Here is a 24459-nt window from a genome sequence, read left to right on the forward strand (position 1 = left end):
ATCCTAACACTCCCATGGTGAAATGGTGTCTTAAGGTTTGACTGCTGTGAACAGACACCAAGACCAAGGCAAGTCTTATAAGGGCAACATTTAATTGGGGCTGGCTTACAGGTTCAGAGGTTCGGTCCATTATCAAGGTAGGAGGAGGGCAGCAACTAGGCAGGCATGGTGCAGAGAGATCTGATAGTTTTGCATGTTCATCTGAAGGCTGCTAGTGGAAGACAGACTTCCAGGCAGCTAGGATGAGGGCCTTAAGCCCACACCCACAGTGACACACCTACTCGAACAGGGCTACACCTCCTAACAGTGCCAGTGTCTGGGCAAAGCATAGACAAACCATGGGGAGGAGAGACTGGAGAATCGGCCAGACGCTAGTGGGCCGTCAGGGTGGAACAGGAAACAAGCAGGTGAAATAACAGAGATCCTATTTCAAATCAGTAAAAGCTGAGAACCAACTCCCCAAATCTGTCTTCTGACCTCCACATAAATGCCATGGCATACATGCACCTACACTCATATACATAACACACACACACACACACACACACACACACACACACACACACACACACACTGCCTCCCTCTCTCTCCTTCCCTCTCTCCCTCTCTCCCTTGCTTCCTCTCTCTCTTTAAAAAATAACATAATTTAGGAGCAACACTTATTAGCAGCATTTTGGGGTAACTTGTAGTTATTGCTAGATCTATATAGTTAAAAACAAAAAATCTTCCCACTTGGAGATAAGAAGCAATCACCCCATCTTTGCCACAGCTAAATACTTGTTAGGACAGTAACAGGCCAGTTCATAAGAAAGACATATAGCTGAGTAAATGGACTTATGGGAAACCAGTGGTCAAAAGATGAAGATCCAGTAAACACAAGGAAAAATGCTTGTCTTGGCCATCAGAGAAATAGATATTAATACTATAATACAACCTAGTCAAAATGACTATCATTAAGAAAACAAACAGCTTGTCTGAGAGATGCACCCCCTACTGATTTCCATTCTCACTCCCAGCCCTCTCTCCCCCTACACACCCAGTTGCCATTCCCATGTTCCTCTCATACCCCCTCTCCCACCCAGTTCCCTCTCTTCACCCACCTCTGATGACTGTTTTGTTTCCCCATCTGAGTGGGAGTCACACTTCCTCCCATGGACCCTCTTTATTTCCAGCTTCTTATTATCCATGCTGTGACTTGTAGCATGGTCATCCTGAACTTGATGGCTAATGTCCAACTATAAGTGAGTGCATACCATACATGTCCTTCTGGGTCTGTCTTAATCTCATTCCGGATGATATTCTCAAGTTTCACCCAGTTGCCTGCAGATTTCATGATGTCTATGTTTTTCATAGCTGAATAGTATTCATTGAATAGAGACATACCACATTTTCTTTATCCACATTTCCACTGAGGGACATCTAGGTTGTTTCCAGTTTCTGGCTATTACGAATAAAACTGCTATGAACAAAGTTGAGCAAGTTGGGCCTCAGTGGAAGAGGAGGTGCTTAGTCCTGCTGCAACTAGATATCCTAGGGTAGGGTGGTACCCAAAGGGGGTTTCCTCTTCTCTGAGAAGGGAAGGGAAAATAGGGGGGAAGGAACCTGTATGGGTGGAACTGGGAGGTGAGGAAAGGGGGGCTGTAATTGGGAGGCAATGTAAATTTAAAAATTGTAGGAAAAAGTAAATGTAAACTTAAAAATAACAACAAATAAAAATTATTTCTATAAATGAAAATGGAAAATAAGTCAATAAAGTTGGAATTTAAAACAGAAAAGAAACAGCAACACATGCTAGTGAAGAGAAGGGATAAAAGGAAGCTGTATTTTAGATGAGAGCACAAAGTGATCCAGTCACTATGAAATGAGTAGGAAAGTTGATCAAAGGTTTAAAACTAGGACTCCTGTGTGACCCAGCTATGTCACTAAAATACCGGCATGTTCACATTTATGGAAACACCACTTACTCTTTGTGATGGACTGGGATGGCTACATGCTTGTTATGTACTGGCTGCATTTTAAACTCTGCTCCTCCTACCTCTACAGACCCATAGCACCAAGCTTATTGAAGCACTGTTCACAACAGTTAAAGTTATGGAATAAGCCTCCATCAAGAGATGAATGGACAAAGAGAATGTGTATCGCATGATGGAGTTGTACTCAGCCATAAAGAAGAATTAAATTATTTTGTTTGGTGGAAAAAATGTATGTAACTGGGTTAAGCAAAATAAGTCAGATGTCATCCACCTTTCTAAAAGAAATGTTTTGAGACAGGATCTCTCACTGACTGTTTAGTGAGCACCAGGGACCTGCTGATCCTTTTCTCCAACAGTGTGCTCACAAAGCACATACTACCAGGTACCACTTTTTAACTGTATCCTTTTGTTCAGTCTGGGATACTTAACCCATGGAATTAGGTAACCCGCATTTAGTATGAGTCTCTCATCATGGTAAATCCAATCTAGATTATTTCCTCATAGATATAGTTCAAAGTCTGTCTCTAACATGGTTCTAGGCTCTACCAGGTTGATGATCAGTATTACTGCCACACTTGTATATCCATCTATAATAGAATAAAAATTGGTGGATATGATTAACGAACTATGTATGGGGTAAAAATAAATCCAAAACTGAACACACCAATATGCATGAATCTTACTAATGTAACATTAAGCTGAAGGAATCAGACATCACAGAGTACACCTTAAAGTTATATTTTAATTAAAGTTCAAAAAGATCAAAAGCACCATAAATACCCATATAGATGGAAGAAAAATAAAGATCATAGAGCGGGTGGATGTCATCAAATTAAAGAATTGTATTTGGGGAAAGATTGTTTATAATTCAGAAGTGAATACTAGAAAGTTTCTGCAGCACTAAGTACTTACACTGAAAAATAGCAAATAAACAACCTAATGATGCACATTAAAACCTTGGAAAAACAAGAATAAACAACACCTCCCAAAAAGAAGATATAAAGAGATAATAAAAATCAGAGCTAAAATTAATTTATAAGAATGAAAAATACAAAAATTCAATAAAACATCTTTGAAAAGATTAACAAATCTTAGCAAAAAGATGACAAGTGAGAAATAACAGCAGACATTTAGAAAGTTCAGGGAGGAGGTGGAGTAAGAGGTAGCTCAGGGTAAGCTAAAAGGGAGCTGGAGCACAGGGCACGAGTTGGTGAGCCCACCGAGCTGCCGCCGCCTCCAAGCCTTCAGTGCAGGCCAGGGGCTCGCCACAATGTGTCCAGGCCTGCCACCTTGTCAGGCCCTGCGGGCAGTGCCAGGCAGCCAGGGGGAGGGCAAGTAAGTGAGCGCAGGCGGGGGATGAGAGGGCTGCAAGCAGGCGCTGACGTGTGGCCTGAGGGGAAGCCGCTGGCTCACTCCCCCACCCCTCTGTCGGATCATGGAGGGCACCAGGTCTGCACTGAAGGCCAAAGCCAGTAAAAAGGAGCTCCAATCAGGATGGGGTCAATGAACAGCAAGAAGCAATTGAACATATTGATGAAGTACAAAATGAAATAGACAGACTTAATGAACAAGCCAGTGAGGAAATTTTGAAAGTAGAACAAAAATATAACAAACTCCGCCAACCATTTTTTCAGAAGAGGTCAGAATTGATAGCCAAAATCCCAGATTTTAGGGTAACAACATTTGTCAACCATCCACAAGTGTCTGTATTGCTTGAGGAGGAAGTCGAGGAAGCCCTGCTTTATTTGACTAGAGTTGAAGTGACAGAATTTGAAGACATTAAATCAGGTTACAGAGTAGATTTTTATTTCGATGAAAATCCTTACTTTGAAAATAAAGTTCTCTCCAAAGAATTTCATCTGAATGAGAACGATGACCTGTCTTCAAAGTTCACTGAAATCAAATGGAAATCTGGAAAGGATTTGACAAAACGCTCAAGTCAAACACAGAATAAGGCCAGCAGGAAGAGGCAGCGTGAAGAGCCAGAGAGCTTCACCTGGCTTACTGACCGTTCTGACGCAGGTGCTGACGAGTTACGAGAGGTCATCAAAGATGGTATTTGGTCAAATTCCTTGCAGTACTATTTGGTCCCCGATATGGATGATGAAGAAGGGGAGGCAGAGGATGATGATGATGATGAAGAGGAAGAAGGGTTGGAAAATACTGATGAAGAAGGAGATGAGGATGAAGGTGAAGAAGATGATGATGAGGATGAAGGAGAGGATGAAGGTGAGGATGATTAGCACAGAAGACCGATGGATCCAACCTTCTTTTTCATTTGCTTTTTATTTTTTAAATAAAAAATAAATGCAATCCCTGGAAGCAAGTTGCAGTCCTTTCCTCCCTGTCCCTCTGTGCTCAGTCGCCCTGTTTTTGAAGTCTCAACATCATGGTTCTCAACTAATTTGGGGGAAAATATCTTGAGCAAAATACAACAGGAAAAGAATCTTCACTTTTCTGTTCTAAATTCATTTTTATCCTTGTCTCAAACTGTGGATTCAACACCACCACCATGCTCTGTGGGGAGAAAGAAAAGCCCCCGAGTACCCTTAGCTCTGCTGGAGGCTGGAGGGTGCTAGGCCCCTGTGTAGTAGTGCATAGAATTCTAACTTTTTCTTTTCTCTGTATATTGGGCTCAGAGATTACACTGTGTCTCTGTGTGAATACAGGCAGTTAGCATTTACCAACATGTATCTGTCTACTTTCTCTTGTTTAATTAAAAGGAAAAAGAAAAAAAGAAAAAGGGGGGGGGTTATAGACGGTGAGCAAGGGTGGGATTGAGGTGTGGGGGGGTAGGTGCACATCTAACAACATGTCATGTTTCATTGTGACGTTTAACAGACATCCTTGCAGTTTAAGGTGATACTTAAAACTCTCTCCTGATGAAGACTTGAACCCTGCCACTCTATGGGAGAATCAGCAGAATCTGTAGGGTTTTATTTGGAGTTGGCATTCTCTGTTGTAACTTTTTTTTTTTTTTTTTTGGTTCTTTTTTTCGGAGCTGGGGACCGAACCCAGGGCCTTGTGCTTCCTAGGCAAGCGCTCTACCACTGAGCTAAATCCCCAACCCCTGGAACTTTTATCTTTAATTTTTTTCTTTTTCTCTTTTTCGGTTTTCATTGGAAGGAAAAAGATGCTAGTTTTAAATGTTGCCGTGTACAAGTTGCTTTGTTACAATAAAATCAATGTTACACAAAGGACCTGATGCTTTTCTGTCAGAACAGATGTTCCACATACCTTCCAAGTTTGACCTGCATAATGATACCATGTCAAACTTTGTCTCCCTAACTTTGTATTTTTTGATACACACTTTGCAGGATAACCTCAGGGCTGTGCCGACTAAGTTAGAGGGATTTGAATCATGTCTTAACATCTCTGTAACTGAGTGGGCACAGCTTGCTGTGGACTTGTACCCTTGATTTTTATCTCACATTTGGCTTTTTTTTTTAAGGTCTTTAGTTACTTGGATCTCATGGCAGCACCTGCTCCCACTGTCACTGACCTTAATGCCATCTACAGCTTAATGAAAGGACAGCTGCTGGTGTGTCTTCACTGGCAGTGTGAACTGACCAAGAAGGTGGGCTGTCAGGGTGAGCAGTCGGTGAGGTGGGCTGTCACAAGCATGTAACAGAAGCTCTCAGACGTGACTCTGACCTGGGTGGATGAAGAGCTGTCTGGAGAACAGTGTTCAGGAAGGGACCTGATGCATAAGCTTTTCAATGCTGTAAAATAGAGCTAAAATGAAATGCTACTTTTTCAGAGATGATTCATGGACAGCCTGGTCAAATTCAAAGCTTTCTGATATATAAAACTTTATAAATGTAACTACTCCATCAATAGGCAAAGTGTAACCAAAAATCTGTCTAGATGGATAGTGTATAATTTCTGCACAGGACTCTGTTTAATAAATACATCACTGTATATGTCAGGAATCTGGCTCCAATAAAGGGACATAAAGATTACAAAAAAAGAAGAAAGTTCAGGGAATCATAAGGATGTACATTAAAAATCCATGGTCCATTAAACTGGAAAATTAAAAAGAAATTAATAAATTTCTAGGTATACATGGCTGGCCAGAGTTAATTCAAGCGAAGTAAATAATTTAAATAGACCCATAATATCCAATGAGATAGAGACAGTAATTAAAAATATGTTAATAAAACATCCAGGGGCAGATAGATTATGCACAAGATTCTACTAGACCTTCAAAGATTTAACACCAATACTCCTCAAGCTATTCTACAAAATAAAAAAAAAAAATGAAAGAACAGATCTGATTTTTCTTTTTTACAAAGCTTAGTATAACCCTGATACCAAATCAAAGATTCAGCCAAAAAGAAAATAATATGCTGTCTTCATTAGTCCTATTGCTATAATAAAAAAATATCATGGCCAAGGTAACTTGGGGAGGAAAGAGTTTACTTATTAGGCTTCCTTCATGTGGAAGGAAATCAGGATAGGGGCTCAGCTAAGACCTGGAGGCAGGAGCTGATGGAAAGGCCGTGAAGGAGTGCTGCTGCTGGCTTTTTCCTCATGGCTTGCTCAGCCTGCCTTCATATAGAACCCGGGACCACCAGCCCAGGGGTGGCCACCCACAGAGGGGTCAGCCTTCCTCATTAATCATTAATTAAAAACATGGCTTACAGGCTTACCTATAACCTGATCTGCTGGAGGCATTTCTTTCTCTTCTTTTCTTTCCCCTTTTATTAAACATAGATTTTTTTCTCATACAACATACTCTGAATAAAGTTCCTCCTCCCTCTACTCCTCCAGATTTCTCCCCACTGCCTTTCCCATCTGGATCCACTCTCTTTCTGTCTCTCATTAGAACAGAACAGACTTCTAAGACATAACAACCAAAGAGAACAAAATAATATATATTAAGATAAAACAAAGCCCACCATATCAAAGTTGAACAAACCAAGGCAACAGAAAAATAAAAGAACCCCAAGAGAAGACACAAGATTCAGAGACTCACTCATTCACATTTTGGGACTCCGATAAAAGTTCTAAAACTGAGAGCTATAGTATATTTGTAGAGAACCTCGTGCAGACCCAGGTAGATTCTATATTGGTAGTTCAGTTTCTGTGAGTTCATAGGTTCCCTCTGTAACTTTAACTTTTTTTCAAATCCTATTTTTCATAATGGTTCTTAAACACTTTAACCTCCCTTGTAGCCCACCACCCACCAAAGGTAGTGGAAAAGAAAGGATACCCAGAAAGTGGACCTGTTTACAAATGGTTCTTTGGAGCAAGTCCCATCTGTGTTGTCTGGAAATTCGGCAGTTCAGTTCACAGCTTATCAGTGGTAGTTCCATTCACTCAAAAACTTCATGGGTACATCAGCAGTCCAGTTCAGTAGAGTCAGGATAGTAAATATGAGGCAGAGTTGGATAGTAAATATGAGGCAGAGGTGGCATTATCTAGCAGAGCCAGCCAGGCCTCAACCTTGGCTCCAGTAAGCAGGAGGGACCAGAGCCAACAGGAATGCTAGGAGAAGTTTTTGGCTGTGCCTCTCTCAGCAAAGCAAGATCAGCAAAGACACAGGCCCACAAGCATTACACAGTTAGCTCTAGAAGTAAGCCAAGCTCAGCCTCCTTCACTGTCTGTTGATTCCTTTTCATACACACTCCAAACATCACATGTCCTCCATGGGTCTTGCCCCAGCTTGTGTCTTGCCTTAGAGTATGTGCCTATCTCAGCTGACATTACTTTGCTGATCAGCCCAAGTCCTTGGAAGCATCAAGAAGCTGCAGCACACCACCAGAAGTTTTTTGGTGCGTTTCTCTCTATGGAATCCTGACAAATGGAGCCCAACTATGACATGTAAAGAAGACCGATACATGTGTGTTGTTAGTAAAAAATCCTTCATCATGTGTCTTTTCATGTGTTTGTTTTAGCAGAACATCCTTTCACTTTATGTCTGGTTCAGGAAATTTTCTTTCACAAGTTTGCCCCAGCAAAACACCATCCAACAAAACTGACTCTCCCAAGAACCCTTAAGTTTCTGCTTTATTTTGCCTCTAAGATGACTTTAGCTTGTGTCAAGTTGACATAAACTATCTAGATAATCCAATATATATAATGATCACGGATGCAAAAATTATTAATAAAGTACTATCACACTGAGTTCAAGCAAGTTGACTTCACCACAGAATTGTAGAGATAGTTTAGCATACATGACCATCTCATCGGATCTAGAAGAGGGTTTTGACAACTCTAGTAGCATTCCATGAGAAAAGGGTCTGGAGACAAAAGGGATCACAGGGGCCATATTTCAGTATGGTATAGACGATATACAGCAAGCTTCAATATCAGCTTCTTGTAAAATGGAGAAAAGTCAAAGCATTTAAACTAAAACCGGTAATAAGACAAGGTTGTCCACCCTATTCTTGTTCAATATAGTGTTTGAAGTCTTACCTAGAGCCGTAAGACAACTGAAGAAGATAAAAGGGATGCAAACAGGAGAGGAATGAGTCAAACTATCATTATTTGCTGATGAGATGATTCTAGACATAAAAGACCATGGAGACTCCACCAAAAATCCTATACAGTGATTCAAAATTAACACACACACACACACACACACACACACACACACACACACACACACAATTCAGTAGCTTTCCAATGACAAACATACTGAGAAAGAAATGGAGCAACCAATCCAATTCACCCTAGTGTCAAAATAAAAATCTTGAAATACATCAAACCAACCAGGTAAAATACTTGTATAATGAAAAATTTAAGACACTTAAAAAAGAAATTAAAGAAGATACAAGAAGATGGAAAGACATCTCATTCTCATGGAGACATCTCATTCACATATTACTATTGTGAAGATGGATATCTTAAGAGAAATTTACAGATTCAGTGTAATCCCCGTCAAATTTCTAAAACAATTTTCAGAGAAACTAAAAACAACTTTAAGTTTTATGAGGAAACACCACAAAACTAGGATAGCTAAAACAATCGTGAACAATTAAAAAAACAAAACAAAACAAGAAGAAACAAAACAAAACATAAAAACCTGACTGAGGAAGGACTATCCCAGATTTCAAGCACTGCTACAGAGCTATCATAATAAAACAGCATGGCACTGGCATAAAAACAGATGCACTGGGAAATGGAAATAATTGGGGACCCCCATATAAGCCCATACTTCTGTGGCCACCTGCTGTGTTTCAAAGAGACCAACAATACAGATGGGGGAAAGACATCATCTTCGACCAATTATGTTAGTCAGACTGGATAGCTGCATGTAGAAGAATAAAACTAAATGCTTTTCTCTTACCCTGGGCAAAACCTAATTCCAAATGGATCAGGGACCTCAACATAAACCCAGACACCCAGGTTCTGATAGGCTTGAACTCTCTGGCACAGGAAAGGACTTTCTGAACAGGATCTCTGCAGGGCAGGTTTAAGACTGACAATTAATAAATGAGACCGCATGAAACTAAAATACTCTGTACAGCAAAGGACACTGTCCTTTGAGTTGAAGAGACAGCAACAGACTGGGGAAAAATCTTTGCCAGCTATCTGAGGGTCAATATCTACAATATATAGAGGACAAGCAAAAGGACATCAATTAAACAACCTAAATTAAAATGGGGCATGACTCCACTGTGTTCATAGCAGCCATATTTATAATAGCCAGAAGCTGGAAAGAACCCAGATGCCTTCAACAGAGGAATGGATACAGAAAATGGGGCACATCTACACAATGGAATACTACTCAACTACTGAAAACAACAACTTCAGGAAATTCTTAGGCAAATGGATGGAACTAGAAAATATCATCCTGAGTGAGGTAACCCAGTCACAAAAGAACACACATGATATGCACTCACTGATAAGTGGATATTAGCTCAAAAGCTTGGAATATTTAAGAAAAAATCCACAGCTCACATGAAGCCCTAGAAGAAGACCAAAATGTGGATGCTTCATTCTTTCTTAGAAGAGAGAACAAAACACTCATGGGAGGAAATACAGGGACAAAGAGTGGAGCAGGGACTGAAGAAAAGGTCATCCAGAGACTGCCACTCCTGGGGATCCATCCCATATTTAGCCACCAAACCCAGTCACTATTGCTGAAGCCAAGAAGTGCTTGCTGACAGGAACCTGGTATGGATGTTTCCTGAGAGGCTCTAGCAGGGCCTTACTGATACAGGTGAGGATGGTTGCAGCTAACCATTGGACTGAACAAGGGGACCCCAATGCAGGAGTTAGAGAAAAGATGGAAGGAGCTGAAGGGGTTTGCAACACCATAGGAAGAACAACAATGCCAACCAACCAGATCCCACCAGAGCTCCCAGGGACTAAACCAGCAACCGATGAGTACACATGGAAGGACACATGACTCCAGCCACATATGTGGCAGAGGATGGCGTTGTCCAGCATCCATGGGAGGAAAAGTCCTTGGTCCTGTGAAGGCTCATTTCCCCAATGTAGGGGATACCAGGGTGTTGAGGTTGGAGTGAGTGGGTGGGAATGGGAGCATCCTTATACAAGCAGGGGGAAGGGGGGGTATGGGAGTGGGAGGAAAGGGATAACATTTGAAATGTAAATACATAAAATATCCAAGAAAAATTTTAAAAAAGAAAAAAAGAAAAAAAAACAGGCATGAAATTTGAGTCTCCAAAAGATGAAATATAAATGGCTGAAAAACATTTAAAAATGTTTTAAAAGTTTCTTCTAGTCTTTTATTCCAATATATTTCTTTCAAAGAAGTCATTATTTTTCCTTAGCATTTCAAATGTTATATTCCGAAGCCCTAGATATGGGTACCCACAGACATTCACTGAACTAAACAGTGTGAGTCTAATGTAAATTGAAGCCAATGTGTCCGTATACCCTTTGGCCTTAGTAACTTATAGTTTACTAAATTTACAGTACTTTTGTGGTAAAGTGAGAATATTATTTTAATCATTGCTAGGTGAACAATTCAGTACCACATTAAATACATCCATGATGCTGTGTGTCACTAAAATCTGTACCTAAAACCTTTCATCATCTCCAACAAGACTTCTGTATTTGTTAAACAACAGAGTTCTCTTCCACTTCTTCAGGTTCCTGGTGATTTCTGCTCCACTCTTTGCCTGAATGAGAATGCCTTTTCAGATTTATGCCATTAGAATAGTATTCTGTGCCTGGCCTTTTTTTACATCTGTTTTATTGTTGTATACAGAACAGACCCTTTTCTTTTACCCTCTCTCACCTCTCCCAGTGTTGCTTAACTCCTTCTTTCTTTTTGACTCCTCATGTTTAGTCAGGATCACTTGCATGAGCATGGTTGGGAGTTTTGTAAGAGCATGTTCAATTTGCCAGTGACTACATCACTGAAGAAAGATGACTCCTTCTTCCTCAGTAGCCAGTAACTGCCCATAGCTCCACAGAGATGTGTGGGGCCTCATGAGTGTTTTCTTGGGAGGTTTTGTACAGGTAACCACGGCTACTCTGAGGAAGGGCAATGACTGCACCACGTGCAAAAGATAGCATTTACAGTGCTCTTTCAAATCCCGAGGCTCTTGTATTCTTCCTGTCTCTCCCTCTTCTGCAATACTGTCTGAGCTGTGTGTGTGTGTGCCGGGGAGGGGGGGCAGGCAGGCAGGCAGATAGAGGGGGAGAGGAGGGAGAAATCTTGTTTGGGACTGAGAATTCTTCAACAGTCATTGCAATAAGTTTGACCAGTTATGTGTCTCATGACTATATTAATCACTGCCCACTCACTGCACAAAGAATTCTCTTTGACTAAGATTGAGAGCAGCATTAACCTATGGGGAACATAAATATTTAGAATATACTTTGACATACCCATTTAGCAAACAACAGTAGAAAATTCTTCCCTAGGACTTATGAAACTGCCCACCCAGGGACTTTGGACTAGGTTTACAGTCCTGTGGAGTAAGTCTCAAACCCAACCATAGAGCAGTTGCTTTACTCACCTAAGTGAGGCCACTATTGTACAGTGGGAGCATCTTACCTGGTAGGTCTGTATTATAGCATGCAGGGTCCACCACTGCGACGTAATACCATGGATGACTTTTCTCTCCAAGTGGCTTGCATGGCGCCTTCAGACTCTATGAGAGATACCTTAATCCCAGCTTGATTTCTCTATGTCCTGTAATGTGTATGGTGTTTTCAGCAACAGAATCTTACCATTTTGTTCTGACAGGCAACCTAGTGCCATGGTAACAGCATATATTTTGGGAAAGGGGGGCCCTCTGGAACCAACCATTCATAAGGAGGAGCCACAGCTTCTTATTTCAAAATATTTTCAATAAAGTCTTTAAGGGACTCTCAGACTTCCCCCTGAAACTTCACAAGCCAGGCAGGCCTCTGTCATCTGCACTGCCCTCAGAATTAACTTTCCAAGTTTCTACAATCCTTACCCAGTCATGGCCAGGTCTGTCATAGTAATACCCAACACACCTGCAACCAGTATCTGTCTTAGGGTTTCTAATGCTCTGATAAACACCATGAAAAAAGAAACGTAGGCTTACTCTACCTTATAACCTTCAGTTCACTATCCATTCCTGAGGCAAATGAGGACAGGAACTCCAGCAGGCACATGGGGACAGGAGCTGATGCAGAGGCCATGGAGGAGCCTGCCTTCTTACAGTGCTCAGGGTCAGCTGCCCAAGGGTGATATCATCTGTGGTGAGCTGGACTCTCTTGCATCTGTTATCAATCAAGAAAGGATGCATGGGCTGCGCTGGTGGGGGAAATTTTCTCAATTGAGGTTCCTTTCCCCCAGATGACTCTAGCTCGCGTCAAGCTGACAAACACTAACCAACACACATGAATAGCTAGCACGTTTTCTCTCCCATAGGTTGTTTCTTTACTCACCAGCATTTACTGCTGCAAAAAATTATAATTACCTGAAGTCTCATTTGTTGATTTGTTGGTCTTATTTGCTAAACAATCAGAGTCCTGTCAGAAAGTCCTTACTTAGCTAGTGTGCTGAAATGTACTATATCTACTTTTACCTAAAATGAATGGAAACTTGCAGATTCTGTACTGAGATTCTTAATCTGTTTTTTGAGTTTCTTTCTGTGTGGTGTAGATATCCAGTTTTCCCAAAACCATGTGTTGCTGCGGCTATGCGGCCCTCACTTCCATCTTACTTAGGGTCTTACTGCTGTGAAGAGACGTCGTGACCACGGCAGCTCTGAGAGAGGACGTTCACCTGGGGCTGCCTTACAGGTTCAGTCCGTTATCGTTAAGTGAAGAGACACCATGACCAAGGCAGCTCTGAGAGAGGACGTTCACCTGGGGCTGCCTTACAGGTTCAGTCCGTTATCGTTAAGTGAAGAGACACCATGACCAAGGCAGCTCTGAGAGAGGACGTTCACCTGGGGCTGCCTTACAGGTTCAGTCCGTTATCGTTAAGTGAAGAGACACCATGACCAAGGCAGCTCTGAGAGAGGACTTCACCTGGGGCTGCCTTACAGGTTCAGTCCGTTATCGTTAAGTGAAGAGACACCATGACCACGGCAGCTCTGAGAGAGGACGTTCACCTGGGGCTGCCTTACAGGTTCAGTCCGTTATCGTTAAGTGAAGAGACACCATGACCAAGGCAGCTCTGAGAGAGGACATTCACCTGGGGCTGCCTTACAGGTTCAGTCCGTTATCGTTAAGTGAAGAGACACCATGACCAAGGCAGCTCTGAGAGAGGACGTTCACCTGGGGCTGGCTTACAGGTTCAGTCCGTTATCGTTAAGTGAAGAGACACCATGACCAAGGCAGCTCTGAGAGAGGACGTTCACCTGGGGCTGCCTTACAGGTTCAGTCCATTATCGTTAAGTGAAGAGACACCATGACCAAGGCAGCTCTGAGAGAGGACATTCACCTGGGGCTGGCTTACAGGTTCAGTCCGTTATCGTTAAGTGAAGAGACACCATGACCAAGGCAGCTCTGAGAGAGGACGTTCACCTGGGGCTGCCTTACAGGTTCAGTCCGTTATCGTTAAGTGAAGAGACACCATGACCAAGGCAGCTCTGAGAGAGGACGTTCACCTGGGGCTGCCTTACAGGTTCAGTCCGTTATCGTTAAGTGAAGAGACACCATGACCAAGGCAGCTCTGAGAGAGGACGTTCACCTGGGGCTGGCTTACAGGTTCAGTCCGTTATCGTTAAGTGAAGAGACACCATGACCAAGGCAGCTCTGAGAGAGGACGTTCACCTGGGGCTGCCTTACAGGTTCAGTCCATTATCGTTAAGTGAAGAGACACCATGACCAAGGCAGCTCTGAGAGAGGACATTCACCTGGGGCTGGCTTACAGGTTCAGTCCGTTATCGTTAAGTGAAGAGACACCATGACCAAGGCAGCTCTGAGAGAGGACGTTCACCTGGGGCTGCCTTACAGGTTCAGTCCGTTATCGTTAAGTGAAGAGACACCATGACCAAGGCAGCTCTGAGAGAGGACGTTCACCTGGGGCTGCCTTACAGGTTCAGTCCGTTATCGTTAAGTGAAGAGACACCATGACCAAGGCAGCTCTGAGAGAGGACGTTCACCTGGGGCTGCCTTACAGGTTCAGTCCATTATCGTTAAGTGAAGAGACACCATGACCAAGGCAGCTCTGAGAGAGGACATTCACCTGGGGCTGGCTTACAGGTTCAGTCCATTATCGTTAAGTGAAGAGACACCATGACCAAGGCAGCTCTGAGAGAGGACATTCACCTGGGGCTGCCTTACAGGTTCAGTCCATTATCGTTAAGTGAAGAGACACCATGACCAAGGCAGCTCTGAGAGAGGACGTTCACCTGGGGCTGGCTTACAGGTTCAGTCCATTATCGTTAAGTGAAGAGACACCATGACCAAGGCAGCTCTGAGAGAGGACATTCACCTGGGGCTGCCTTACAGGTTCAGTCCATTATCGTTAAGTGAAGAGACACCATGACCAAGGCAGCTCTGAGAGAGGACATTCACCTGGGGCTGGCTTACAGGTTCAGTCCGTTATCATTAAGTGAAGAGACACCATGACCAAGGCAGCTCTGAGAGAGGACGTTCACCTGGGGCTGCCTTACAGGTTCAGTCCGTTATCGTTAAGTGAAGAGACACCATGACCAAGGCAGCTCTGAGAGAGGACGTTCACCTGGGACTGCCTTACAGGTTCAGTCCGTTATCGTTAAGTGAAGAGACACCATGACCAAGGCAGCTCTGAGAGAGGACGTTCACCTGGGGCTGGCTTACAGGTTCAGTCCATTATCGTTAAGTGAAGAGACACCATGACCAAGGCAGCTCTGAGAGAGGACATTCACCTGGGGCTGGCTTACAGGTTCAGTCCATTATCGTTAAGTGAAGAGACACCATGACCAAGGCAGCTCTGAGAGAGGACATTCACCTGGGGCTGGCTTACACGTTCAGTCCGTTATCGTTAAGTGAAGAGACACCATGACCAAGGCAGCTCTGAGAGAGGACATTCACCTGGGGCTGGCTTACAGGTTCAGTCCGTTATCGTTAAGTGAAGAGACACCATGACCAAGGCAGCTCTGAGAGAGGACATTCACCTGGGGCTGGCTTACAGGTTCAGTCCGTTATCGTTAAGTGAAGAGACACCATGACCAAAGCAGCTCTGAGAGAGGACATTCACCTGGGGCTGGCTTACAGGTTCAGTCCGTTATCGTTAAGTGAAGAGACACCATGACCAAGGCAGCTCTGAGAGAGGACATTCACCTGGGGCTGGCTTACAGGTTCAGTCCATTATCGTTAAGTGAAGAGACACCATGACCAAGGCAGCTCTGAGAGAGGACATTCACCTGGGGCTGCCTTACAGGTTCAGTCCATTATCGTTAAGTGAAGAGACACCATGACCAAGGCAGCTCTGAGAGAGGACGTTCACCTGGGGCTGGCTTACAGGTTCAGTCCATTATCGTTAAGTGAAGAGACACCATGACCAAGGCAGCTCTGAGAGAGGACATTCACCTGGGGCTGCCTTACAGGTTCAGTCCATTATCGTTAAGTGAAGAGACACCATGACCAAGGCAGCTCTGAGAGAGGACATTCACCTGGGGCTGGCTTACAGGTTCAGTCCGTTATCGTTAAGTGAAGAGACACCATGAACAAGGCAGCTCTGAGAGAGGACGTTCACCTGGGGCTGCCTTACAGGTTCAGTCCGTTATCGTTAAGTGAAGAGACACCATGACCAAGGCAGCTCTGAGAGAGGACATTCACCTGGGGCTGGCTTACAGGTTCAGTCCGTTATCGTTAAGTGAAGAGACACCATGACCAAGGCAGCTCTGAGAGAGGACGTTCACCTGGGGCTGCCTTACAGGTTCAGTCCGTTATCGTTAAGTGAAGAGACACCATGACCAAGGCAGCTCTGAGAGAGGACGTTCACCTGGGGCTGCCTTACAGGTTCAGTCCGTTATCGTTAAGTGAAGAGACACCATGACCAAGGCAGCTCTGAGAGAGGACATTCAACTGGGGCTGGCTTACAGGTTCAGTCCGTTATCGTTAAGTGAAGAGACACCATGACCAAGGCAGCTCTGAGAGAGGACATTCACCTGGGGCTGGCTTACAGGTTCAGTCCATTATCGTTAAGTGAAGAGACACCATGACCAAGGCAGCTCTGAGAGAGGACATTCACCTGGGGCTGGCTTACACGTTCAGTCCATTATCGTTAAGTGAAGAGACACCATGACCAAGGCAGCTCTGAGAGAGGACGTTCACCTGGGGCTGCCTTACAGGTTCAGACCATTATCGTTAAGTGAAGAGACACCATGACCAAGGCAGCTCTGAGAGAGGACGTTCACCTGGGGCTGGCTTACAGGTTCAGTCCATTATCATTAAGTGAAGAGACACCATGACCAAGGCAGCTCTGAGAGAGGACATTCACCTGGGGCTGGCTTACAGGTTCAGTCCATTATCATTAAGTGAAGAGACACCATGACCAAGGCAGCTCTGAGAGAGGACGTTCACCTGGGGCTGGCTTACAGGTTCAGTCCATTATCATTAAGTGAAGAGACACCATGACCAAGGCAGCTCTGAGAGAGGACATTCACCTGGGGCTGGCTTACAGGTTCAGTCCATTATCGTTAAGTGAAGAGACACCATGACCAAGGCAGCTCTGAGAGAGGACATTCACCTGGGGCTGGCTTACAGGTTCAGTCCGTTATCGTTAAGTGAAGAGACACCATGACCAAGGCAGCTCTGAGAGAGGACATTCACCTGGGGCTGGCTTACAGGTTCAGTCCATTATCGTTAAGTGAAGAGACACCATGACCAAGGCAGCTCTGAGAGAGGACATTCACCTGGGGCTGGCTTACACGTTCAGTCCATTATCGTTAAGTGAAGAGACACCATGACCAAGGCAGCTCTGAGAGAGGACATTCACCTGGGGCTGGCTTACACGTTCAGTCCGTTATCGTTAAGTGAAGAGACACCATGACCAAGGCAGCTCTGAGAGAGGACATTCACCTGGGGCTGGCTTACAGGTTCAGTCCGTTATCGTTAAGTGAAGAGACACCATGACCAAGGCAGCTCTGAGAGAGGACATTCACCTGGGGCTGGCTTACAGGTTCAGTCCGTTATCGTTAAGTGAAGAGACACCATGACCAAAGCAGCTCTGAGAGAGGACATTCACCTGGGGCTGGCTTACAGGTTCAGTCCATTATCGTTAAGTGAAGAGACACCATGACCAAGGCAGCTCTGAGAGAGGACATTCACCTGGGGCTGGCTTACAGGTTCAGTCCATTATCATTAAGTGAAGAGACACCATGACCAAGGCAGCTCTGAGAGAGGACGTTCACCTGGGGCTGGCTTACAGGTTCAGTCCATTATCATTAAGTGAAGAGACACCATGACCAAGGCAGCTCTGAGAGAGGACGTTCACCTGGGGCTGGCTTACAGGTTCAGTCCATTATCGTTAAGTGAAGAGACACCATGACCAAGGCAGCTCTGAGAGAGGACATTCACCTGGGGCTGGCTTACAGGTTCAGTCCGTTATCGTTAAGTGAAGAGACACCATGACCAAGGCAGCTCTGAGAGAGGACATTCACCTGGGGCTGGCTTACAGGTTCAGTCCATTATCGTTAAGTGAAGAGACACCATGACCAAGGCAGCTCTGAGAGAGGACATTCACCTGGGGCTGGCTTACAGGTTCAGTCCATTATCGTTAAGTGAAGAGACACCATGACCAAGGCAGCTCTGAGAGAGGACATTCACCTGGGGCTGGCTTACACGTTCAGTCCGTTATCGTTAAGTGAAGAGACACCATGACCAAGGCAGCTCTGAGAGAGGACATTCACCTGGGGCTGGCTTACATGTTCAGTCCGTTATCGTTAAGTGAAGAGACACCATGACCAAGGCAGCTCTGAGAGAGGACATTCACCTGGGGCTGGCTTACAGGTTCAGTCCGTTATCGTTAAGTGAAGAGACACCATGACCAAGGCAGCTCTGAGAGAGGACATTCACCTGGGGCTGGCTTACAGGTTCAGTCCATTATCGTTAAGTGAAGAGACACCATGACCAAGGCAGCTCTGAGAGAGGACATTCACCTGGGGCTGGCTTACAGGTTCAGTCCGTTATCGTTAAGGTGGGAGCATGGCAGCATCCAGGCAGGCATGGTGCAGGAGGAGCTGAGAGTTCTGCATCGTCATCTGAGGGAAGCCAGGGACAGATTGTCTTCTATGTGGCTAGGAGGAGGATCTCAAAGCCCAACTCCCAGAGGGACACACTTCCTCCAACAAGGCCATATATATTAATAGTGCCACTCCCTGAGTCAAGCATATTTAAACCACCACCTTTCCCAGTGTGTATTTTTGGCATCTGCAAAACTATCAGATGGCTTTAGGTGCATGGTCCCATGTCTGGGTCCTCTCTTCAAAGCCATTGATCCATGTGTCTATTTTTGTTCCACTACAATGCTGTTTCTATTGCTATGCTGAGTAGTAAAACTTGAAATCAGGTAGGGTGACGTCTCCACCAGTATTCTCTTTGCTCAAGATTGCCTTATCGATCCAGATTATTTTAATTTCTGTATTAATTTCATTTTTTCTATTTCTTTGAATAATTTTTTTGTAATCACATTGAATCTGCATCTTTAGCCCCCTTACATGATTTGTAACCTTTTCTGGTTACCTGTTGACTCTTCCCTGAACCTCTGGAGTAGAGTGAACTTGAACATGGTGAATGGACTTTTGGCTGTGTACTGGAGTTCAGGCTGTGGGAATTCATGAAAATTGTTGCATCAATGTTGATCTGGGATCAGGCTGAAGTTTTGTTCTCTTCTGCTATTGGGCTTTCATCTGGTTTTGGTATTGGGGTAATATTGACTTCATAAAAATATTTCAGAAATGTTCTTCCCATTCTTAATTTATGAATATTTTGAGGTACTCTACTGTTAGTCCTTTGAGATTCTGGTCAAATCCTCCAGTTAATCCATATGGACTAGAACTTTTTTAGTTGGGAGATTTTAAACTGTTGCTTTCAATTCCACTGCTTTTTATGAAATTTTATTATTTTGCACAGGTAAAGATATAATCTATGAAATTACCAAAAGAGATGGGTCGCTCTAAATAGGACCAGAATCTTTATATTCTCTGAATTAAGTTGGTATAAATTGAAACCATTAATATCACTTAGGAACATCAAATATAATGTCCACATACAAATTAGAGGGAACTGGCTATTGTGTCTATGCCTGTAATCCTAGGATTCTCTCTCTCTTTTTAATTTCCCTGTTTCTCTCTTCTCTAGGTGTGTCTCTGTCTTTTTGTCTCTCTGTCTCTGCCTCTTTGCCTGTTTGTCTGTATGTCTGCATCTGTCTTTCTGTTTCTATCTCTATATATCTGTCTCTCTCTAACTCTCTCTGTGTCTCTCTCTATTTCTCTGTCTCTCATTCTCTTCATCTGTCTGTCCCTGTCTCTTTCTGTGTGTCTGTCTGTCTGTCTCTTAGGCTTTCTATTTCTCCATTTCTGTTTCTCTCTCTGTCTGCCTCCCTGTGCGTATGTCTCTGTCTCCACCCCCCCCCCGTGTGTGTGTGTGTGTGTGTGTGTGTGTGATTAAAGCATCCTCTTTAACTGTACCCAGGCATTTGGCAGTTATGCCTCAGCAATCACATTAAACTGCAGAAGTGCCTCAAGATTAGAGCTTATCTAGCCTGGGGAGTGAGGGTGAGAGAGAGAATTGGAGAGGGTAAACCAATGTAGTTAATTATTAGTTGATCAATTAACTAGCTCAGTCACAATTTCCACCTGATGACTTAAGCCATGCGACCTTAGATCGAAATACCAGCAGTGTGACTGTGAAGGTAGAGAGGGAGCTTGCTTCCCATCTTCACCCAGGATCTTCTGAGAATCAGGCACATGGTCACAATTACTTTTTAAACACGATTTTCTCTTTTCTGAAGAAACAAAGTCAACCAAGGAGCTGGAGACTGGCCCACAGATGACAGGACATCTTTATGAGTTTACTGTCAAATTGACTTCCACCTCCGCGTTTTGGTGGTGTTGATTTGATTGGTTTCAGTTGGAGGAAGGAGGAAACACATTTCCCGCAAGCTTCAGTGCCATCCACTTTCAGTTGAAAGGATTTCATCACTGGGAGAATTAAAGGCAAAACAAGACCGCTAATCCTCAGTTACAGCTGCCAGGCAGAAGCTCTCCCCAGCTCCCCACCCCCAACAACTCTGGCGGGAAAAAGAAGTTGCTTAAAGACTGGATACTTTGAAATGTATCTTCAGCATGAACAGATCTTAATCATGGCATTCCTCGTTTGCCCAGCAGCTTGCACTCCTGTGCCTGCAGAGCCAAGACAAGATTCCGTGCACAGGCAGAGAACCCGCCCAGGCACACAGGCTAAATAGCAAACAGATGCCTGGCGTGCCAAAGGACTCTTTAGTTAGCGCACCACCAGAAAACAATTCAGTCCCTGGAGAGACAGCTTTATCTTCTTCGCTTGAGATGATCGGATCTTAGAAGCCGGTAGTTCCTTTTGCCTCGTGTGAAAGCAGAGACCCAAATCGTGCTCCTGTCTAAGTCTCAGACCTAAGAGTCAGTCCACTCGCTTCCCGCCTTTCCACTGGCTAGATGCCGCACCCTGCTCCCAGCTTTTGTTTGTTTGTTTGATTTGATTTTAGTCCCCCAGATCCAGCAAAACCCCTAAACTCACGCTAGCTGTCTGAGCAGCGTGCGTACCCAGTTTAATCTGAACGCGACTTGGGGGAACACCAACTTTGGTTCAGACGTTTGTTACAGCGTCTTGGAAGCTCCTTGCAGACTCAGTTTAGAGAGCATCTTCAAAATCGCACCCCTCCCCCCAGGAACCTGACCCATTTTTACTCAGCCACTAATCCAAAACAACAACAAATAAACAAACAAATAAAAAACCGTCGATGACGTTCAGATGGGAGCTTGGTTTGACGGTGCCTCCCCGCAAGGACCAAAGGGGAGTGCTCCCTGGTGAGGGGTCCGCCCTTCCTCCCAGTCTCTGGTGGTAGGTAGGCAGGGATCTGGATCTGGTTAGGGGAGGGGAAAACCATGGTCCCAGGCGCTTTCTTCAGTTCTAGTCTTCTCAAACTCCTAGAGGAGGAGGGACAGAACAAGGGAGGAGGGACTGGGAAGGGGTCCCATCGTTGCACATCCAGTCCTGGGTTTAATCCGCTGTCTCTATCTCTAGTCTCCGATCTCTCCTACCCCAATCTCCGACCATGAGCCCCCCTTTCAGCTCCGGCATATATGTGAGCCGCGGGGTGGCCCTGCTGCTGGCCGGGCTGACAGCGGTGCTCCTGCTGGCGCTTGTGGTTCTGGCTGCCTTGTATGGCAGCTGCGCGCACGTCCAGTCTTCGGAGCTGGATAGCCACCTGGTGAAGGACACATCATTGTCGCCTCCCGGCGGCCAGGAGTGGACACAGCCAACCCCAGCACATGAGTCCACGGTGGGGACCTCCCAGGACTGGAGACCTCCGTCGGGGCCCTGGGATCATCTGCGCCTTCCTCCCTGGCTTGTCCCACTTCACTATGATCTAGAGCTGTGGCCCCGGCTGCAGCCTGATAACCTGTCCACACCGAGTTTGACCTTCACGGGTCGCGTGAACATCACTGTTCGCTGCACAGTGGCCACCTCGACATTGTTGCTGCACAGCTTCTTTCTGAATTACAAGCAAGTGGAAGTGTGGGGTCCGCTGGCTCCGGACACTAGGAACGCCACTGTAGGCCGTGTGCCCTTGGAGAATGTGTGGTTTGCGCTGGACATGCAATATGTGGTGCTGGATCTGGGCCAATCCTTGGATCCAGGTAGCAGTTATGAGCTGAATTTCGACTTCTCTGGCCAGGTGCTTCAGGAAGGCTCAGAGGGGCTCTTTCTGAACCTCTACACCGACGAGGACCAGCTCAGGTAAGGGCTTATGGCTCAGTTCTGCATGCATCCCTGCCCACACTGTTCATCCATATGATGCATCTTCTCTGAGAAATACATTTTCTCCTCTCCTAGAGGTGAAGGCTTCCTTCTTTCCCCTCCTCTGAAACTCTGCTAGGAATGAAGACATTGAGACCCAGGTCTCTCCTCTGCTTACTTTTCAACTCTGCTTCTGACCATGCAATTAGCCCACGTGGAAGTTGTTTTCACCTCAAAGTTTTTCCGTTTTGTTGTTGTTTTAAGAGAAAGCCTTTCTCTATCCCGGAACATTTTAGCCCTCTAAACAAATGATTGATTCCCTTCTTAAAGATTGGTACTTGGATCAATAACTTCTAATGACCAAGAGATCCCAGAAAATTCAAACACCTGTTTGAATCGACTCCCCACCAAAGGGATCAGAACCATCCAGTGCTTCTAGCCTTAAAGTAAGGAAGCTCGAAGTATCTTTCCTTGCTCTAAGTTCTCTGCTAGGAACTCTGACCTCTCAGCTTTGCTCTGCCTAGCTCCAACCAGCCCAGAGAGTTGTGGCTCTGCAAACACACCTACAGTGGGGTTGCCTGTTCCCGTATCCTTTTCTGTGTGTTTAGTTTTACTAAACTTCAGAATAGCAATTCAATTATCTGTCCCACCACCATCAGGACTCACATCTCCTTTTGCTGACAATCTGTGACATATGATTCCTTCTACCAAGCTTCTGAGTCAGACCCTTCTGGGATTCCTCTGCTGGGATTCGATCCCACATAACTGTACATATGTTCTTCTTATACTCACTTTTGGTAATTTCTCTGACAGGGGGTGTTTCCAGCCACTGCTCAAGAATCTTCTCTTTCAGTGTTCTGAGGTCACACTACTGAAAACCTGCCAATATTGTGAAAACTGGATAATAACTTCCTTCATTCATTCATTTGTAGTTTGCACAACTTCGTGTATATTGCCCTGAATTAGAGGAAATGTTTTTTGGATGCTGGGGGGGGGGGGGAAGGGGCAGGAACCACATTGGTAAACCACCTCTAACAAGATTTTTTTAGAAGTTTCAAAGGTCTTAAACAAGTTTAGTAAGCCCCTTTAGCAGTTATGTAGTCTTAACATTTTTTTTCTTTTTTTCAGAGCTGGGGACCGAACCCAGGGCCTTGCGCTTGCTAGGCAAGCGCTCTACCACTGAGCTAAATCCCCAACCCCTTCATCATAACTTTTAAAGAGCGATGTGTTCACTTTTCCACCTGTGTCAGTGCATTAATTCTTGAAAAACAACTTGAAGTTTTCTCTTAAGAATTATGTAAGAACCAAGTATACTACACTGAGAATGGTTTGGCATAACAGAACCTGTCTTACAGTCTTACAGGGCACGCTGGCCAGAGGTTTCACTGTCCACACACCTTGGCTTGTTTGCTGGACCCTTCCTTTCTCCTCTCTGTCCTGGTAGGGACTAACCTGTCCTGTCTCTCTGTTCTGTCTAGGTAAGCTGTCATGGGAGAGGAGAGAGCCACTCCATTTTCCTATTGTACAACAGGAAACAGAGAGGGATCTAGAATTGGAGTTTTTTAAGAACAAGTTGTTCTGCCTCCGTTTCTAGACCCAAAACAAAAAATATGCTTGAAACTGGGGTCATAATGGTGGCTGGTGGTCCAGTAATCTGTGGGAACAGACCAGGCCCTCGGTTTGTCTGCTGAGCCTGTTCTTCCGTCCCTGGAATCAGTTAGCTTTAGAACACTGTGCTAATGTGATGAGACAGGAGAAGCTTATTAAAGAACAGTGGTGCTGCCTAGAGGTAGGTCAGCTTAACCTAGGCTCCTTGTTTTCCAAACACGGAAATTGCCAAGTTCTGATATATAGGAGTCTAAGAAGGTTGTCAGGTAGGAAAATGCAAGGGCCAGGGGAGAGAGGGGGAGTTTCAAATAATAGGTACAAAGTTTTAGTTTTATATGATGGTGTAGATGTTTATGTAAGTTGCCAAGTTGAGGACATTATGTTCTTTCTATGCTTTTCTTTCTTATTTAGTCTTCTCTCATAAGTTACATCCCGACCACAGTTTCTCCTCCCTCCTCTCCATCCAGTCCCCTTCCCTACCTCCCATCGGCCCCAGATCCACTTCCCTCCAAAGGACAGCTATCTCAGGAATATCAACCAA

General features: G+C 44.6%; 1 protein-coding gene and 1 pseudogene across 6 annotated transcripts in view; both read left to right on the forward strand.

The window, feature by feature from the left end:
- Lvrn (laeverin) overlaps window positions 1-24459 on the forward strand; it is a 109043-nt gene that overhangs the window by 19901 nt on the left and 64683 nt on the right. For 2 of the 6 annotated variants that reach the window (XM_063277657.1, XM_063277656.1), the window contains exon 1: window positions 18514-22310. The exons of 1 other annotated variant lie outside the window; for it this stretch is intronic. In XM_063277657.1, the coding sequence (XP_063133727.1) occupies window positions 21625-22310 (686 nt within the window). In that variant the 5' untranslated portion in view covers window positions 18514-21624. Of the gene's footprint in view, window positions 1-18494; window positions 22311-24459 lie in introns of those variants that run through there. 3 more of the 6 variants (XR_005496112.2, XR_005496111.2, XM_039097207.2) reach the window with 3 other exon arrangements.
- On the forward strand, window positions 3409-10485 carry LOC134483088 (protein SET-like; annotated as a pseudogene).

Source organism: Rattus norvegicus, chromosome 18, assembly GCF_036323735.1.
Source record: "Rattus norvegicus strain BN/NHsdMcwi chromosome 18, GRCr8, whole genome shotgun sequence".
Lineage (NCBI taxonomy): Eukaryota > Metazoa > Chordata > Mammalia > Rodentia > Muridae > Rattus > Rattus norvegicus.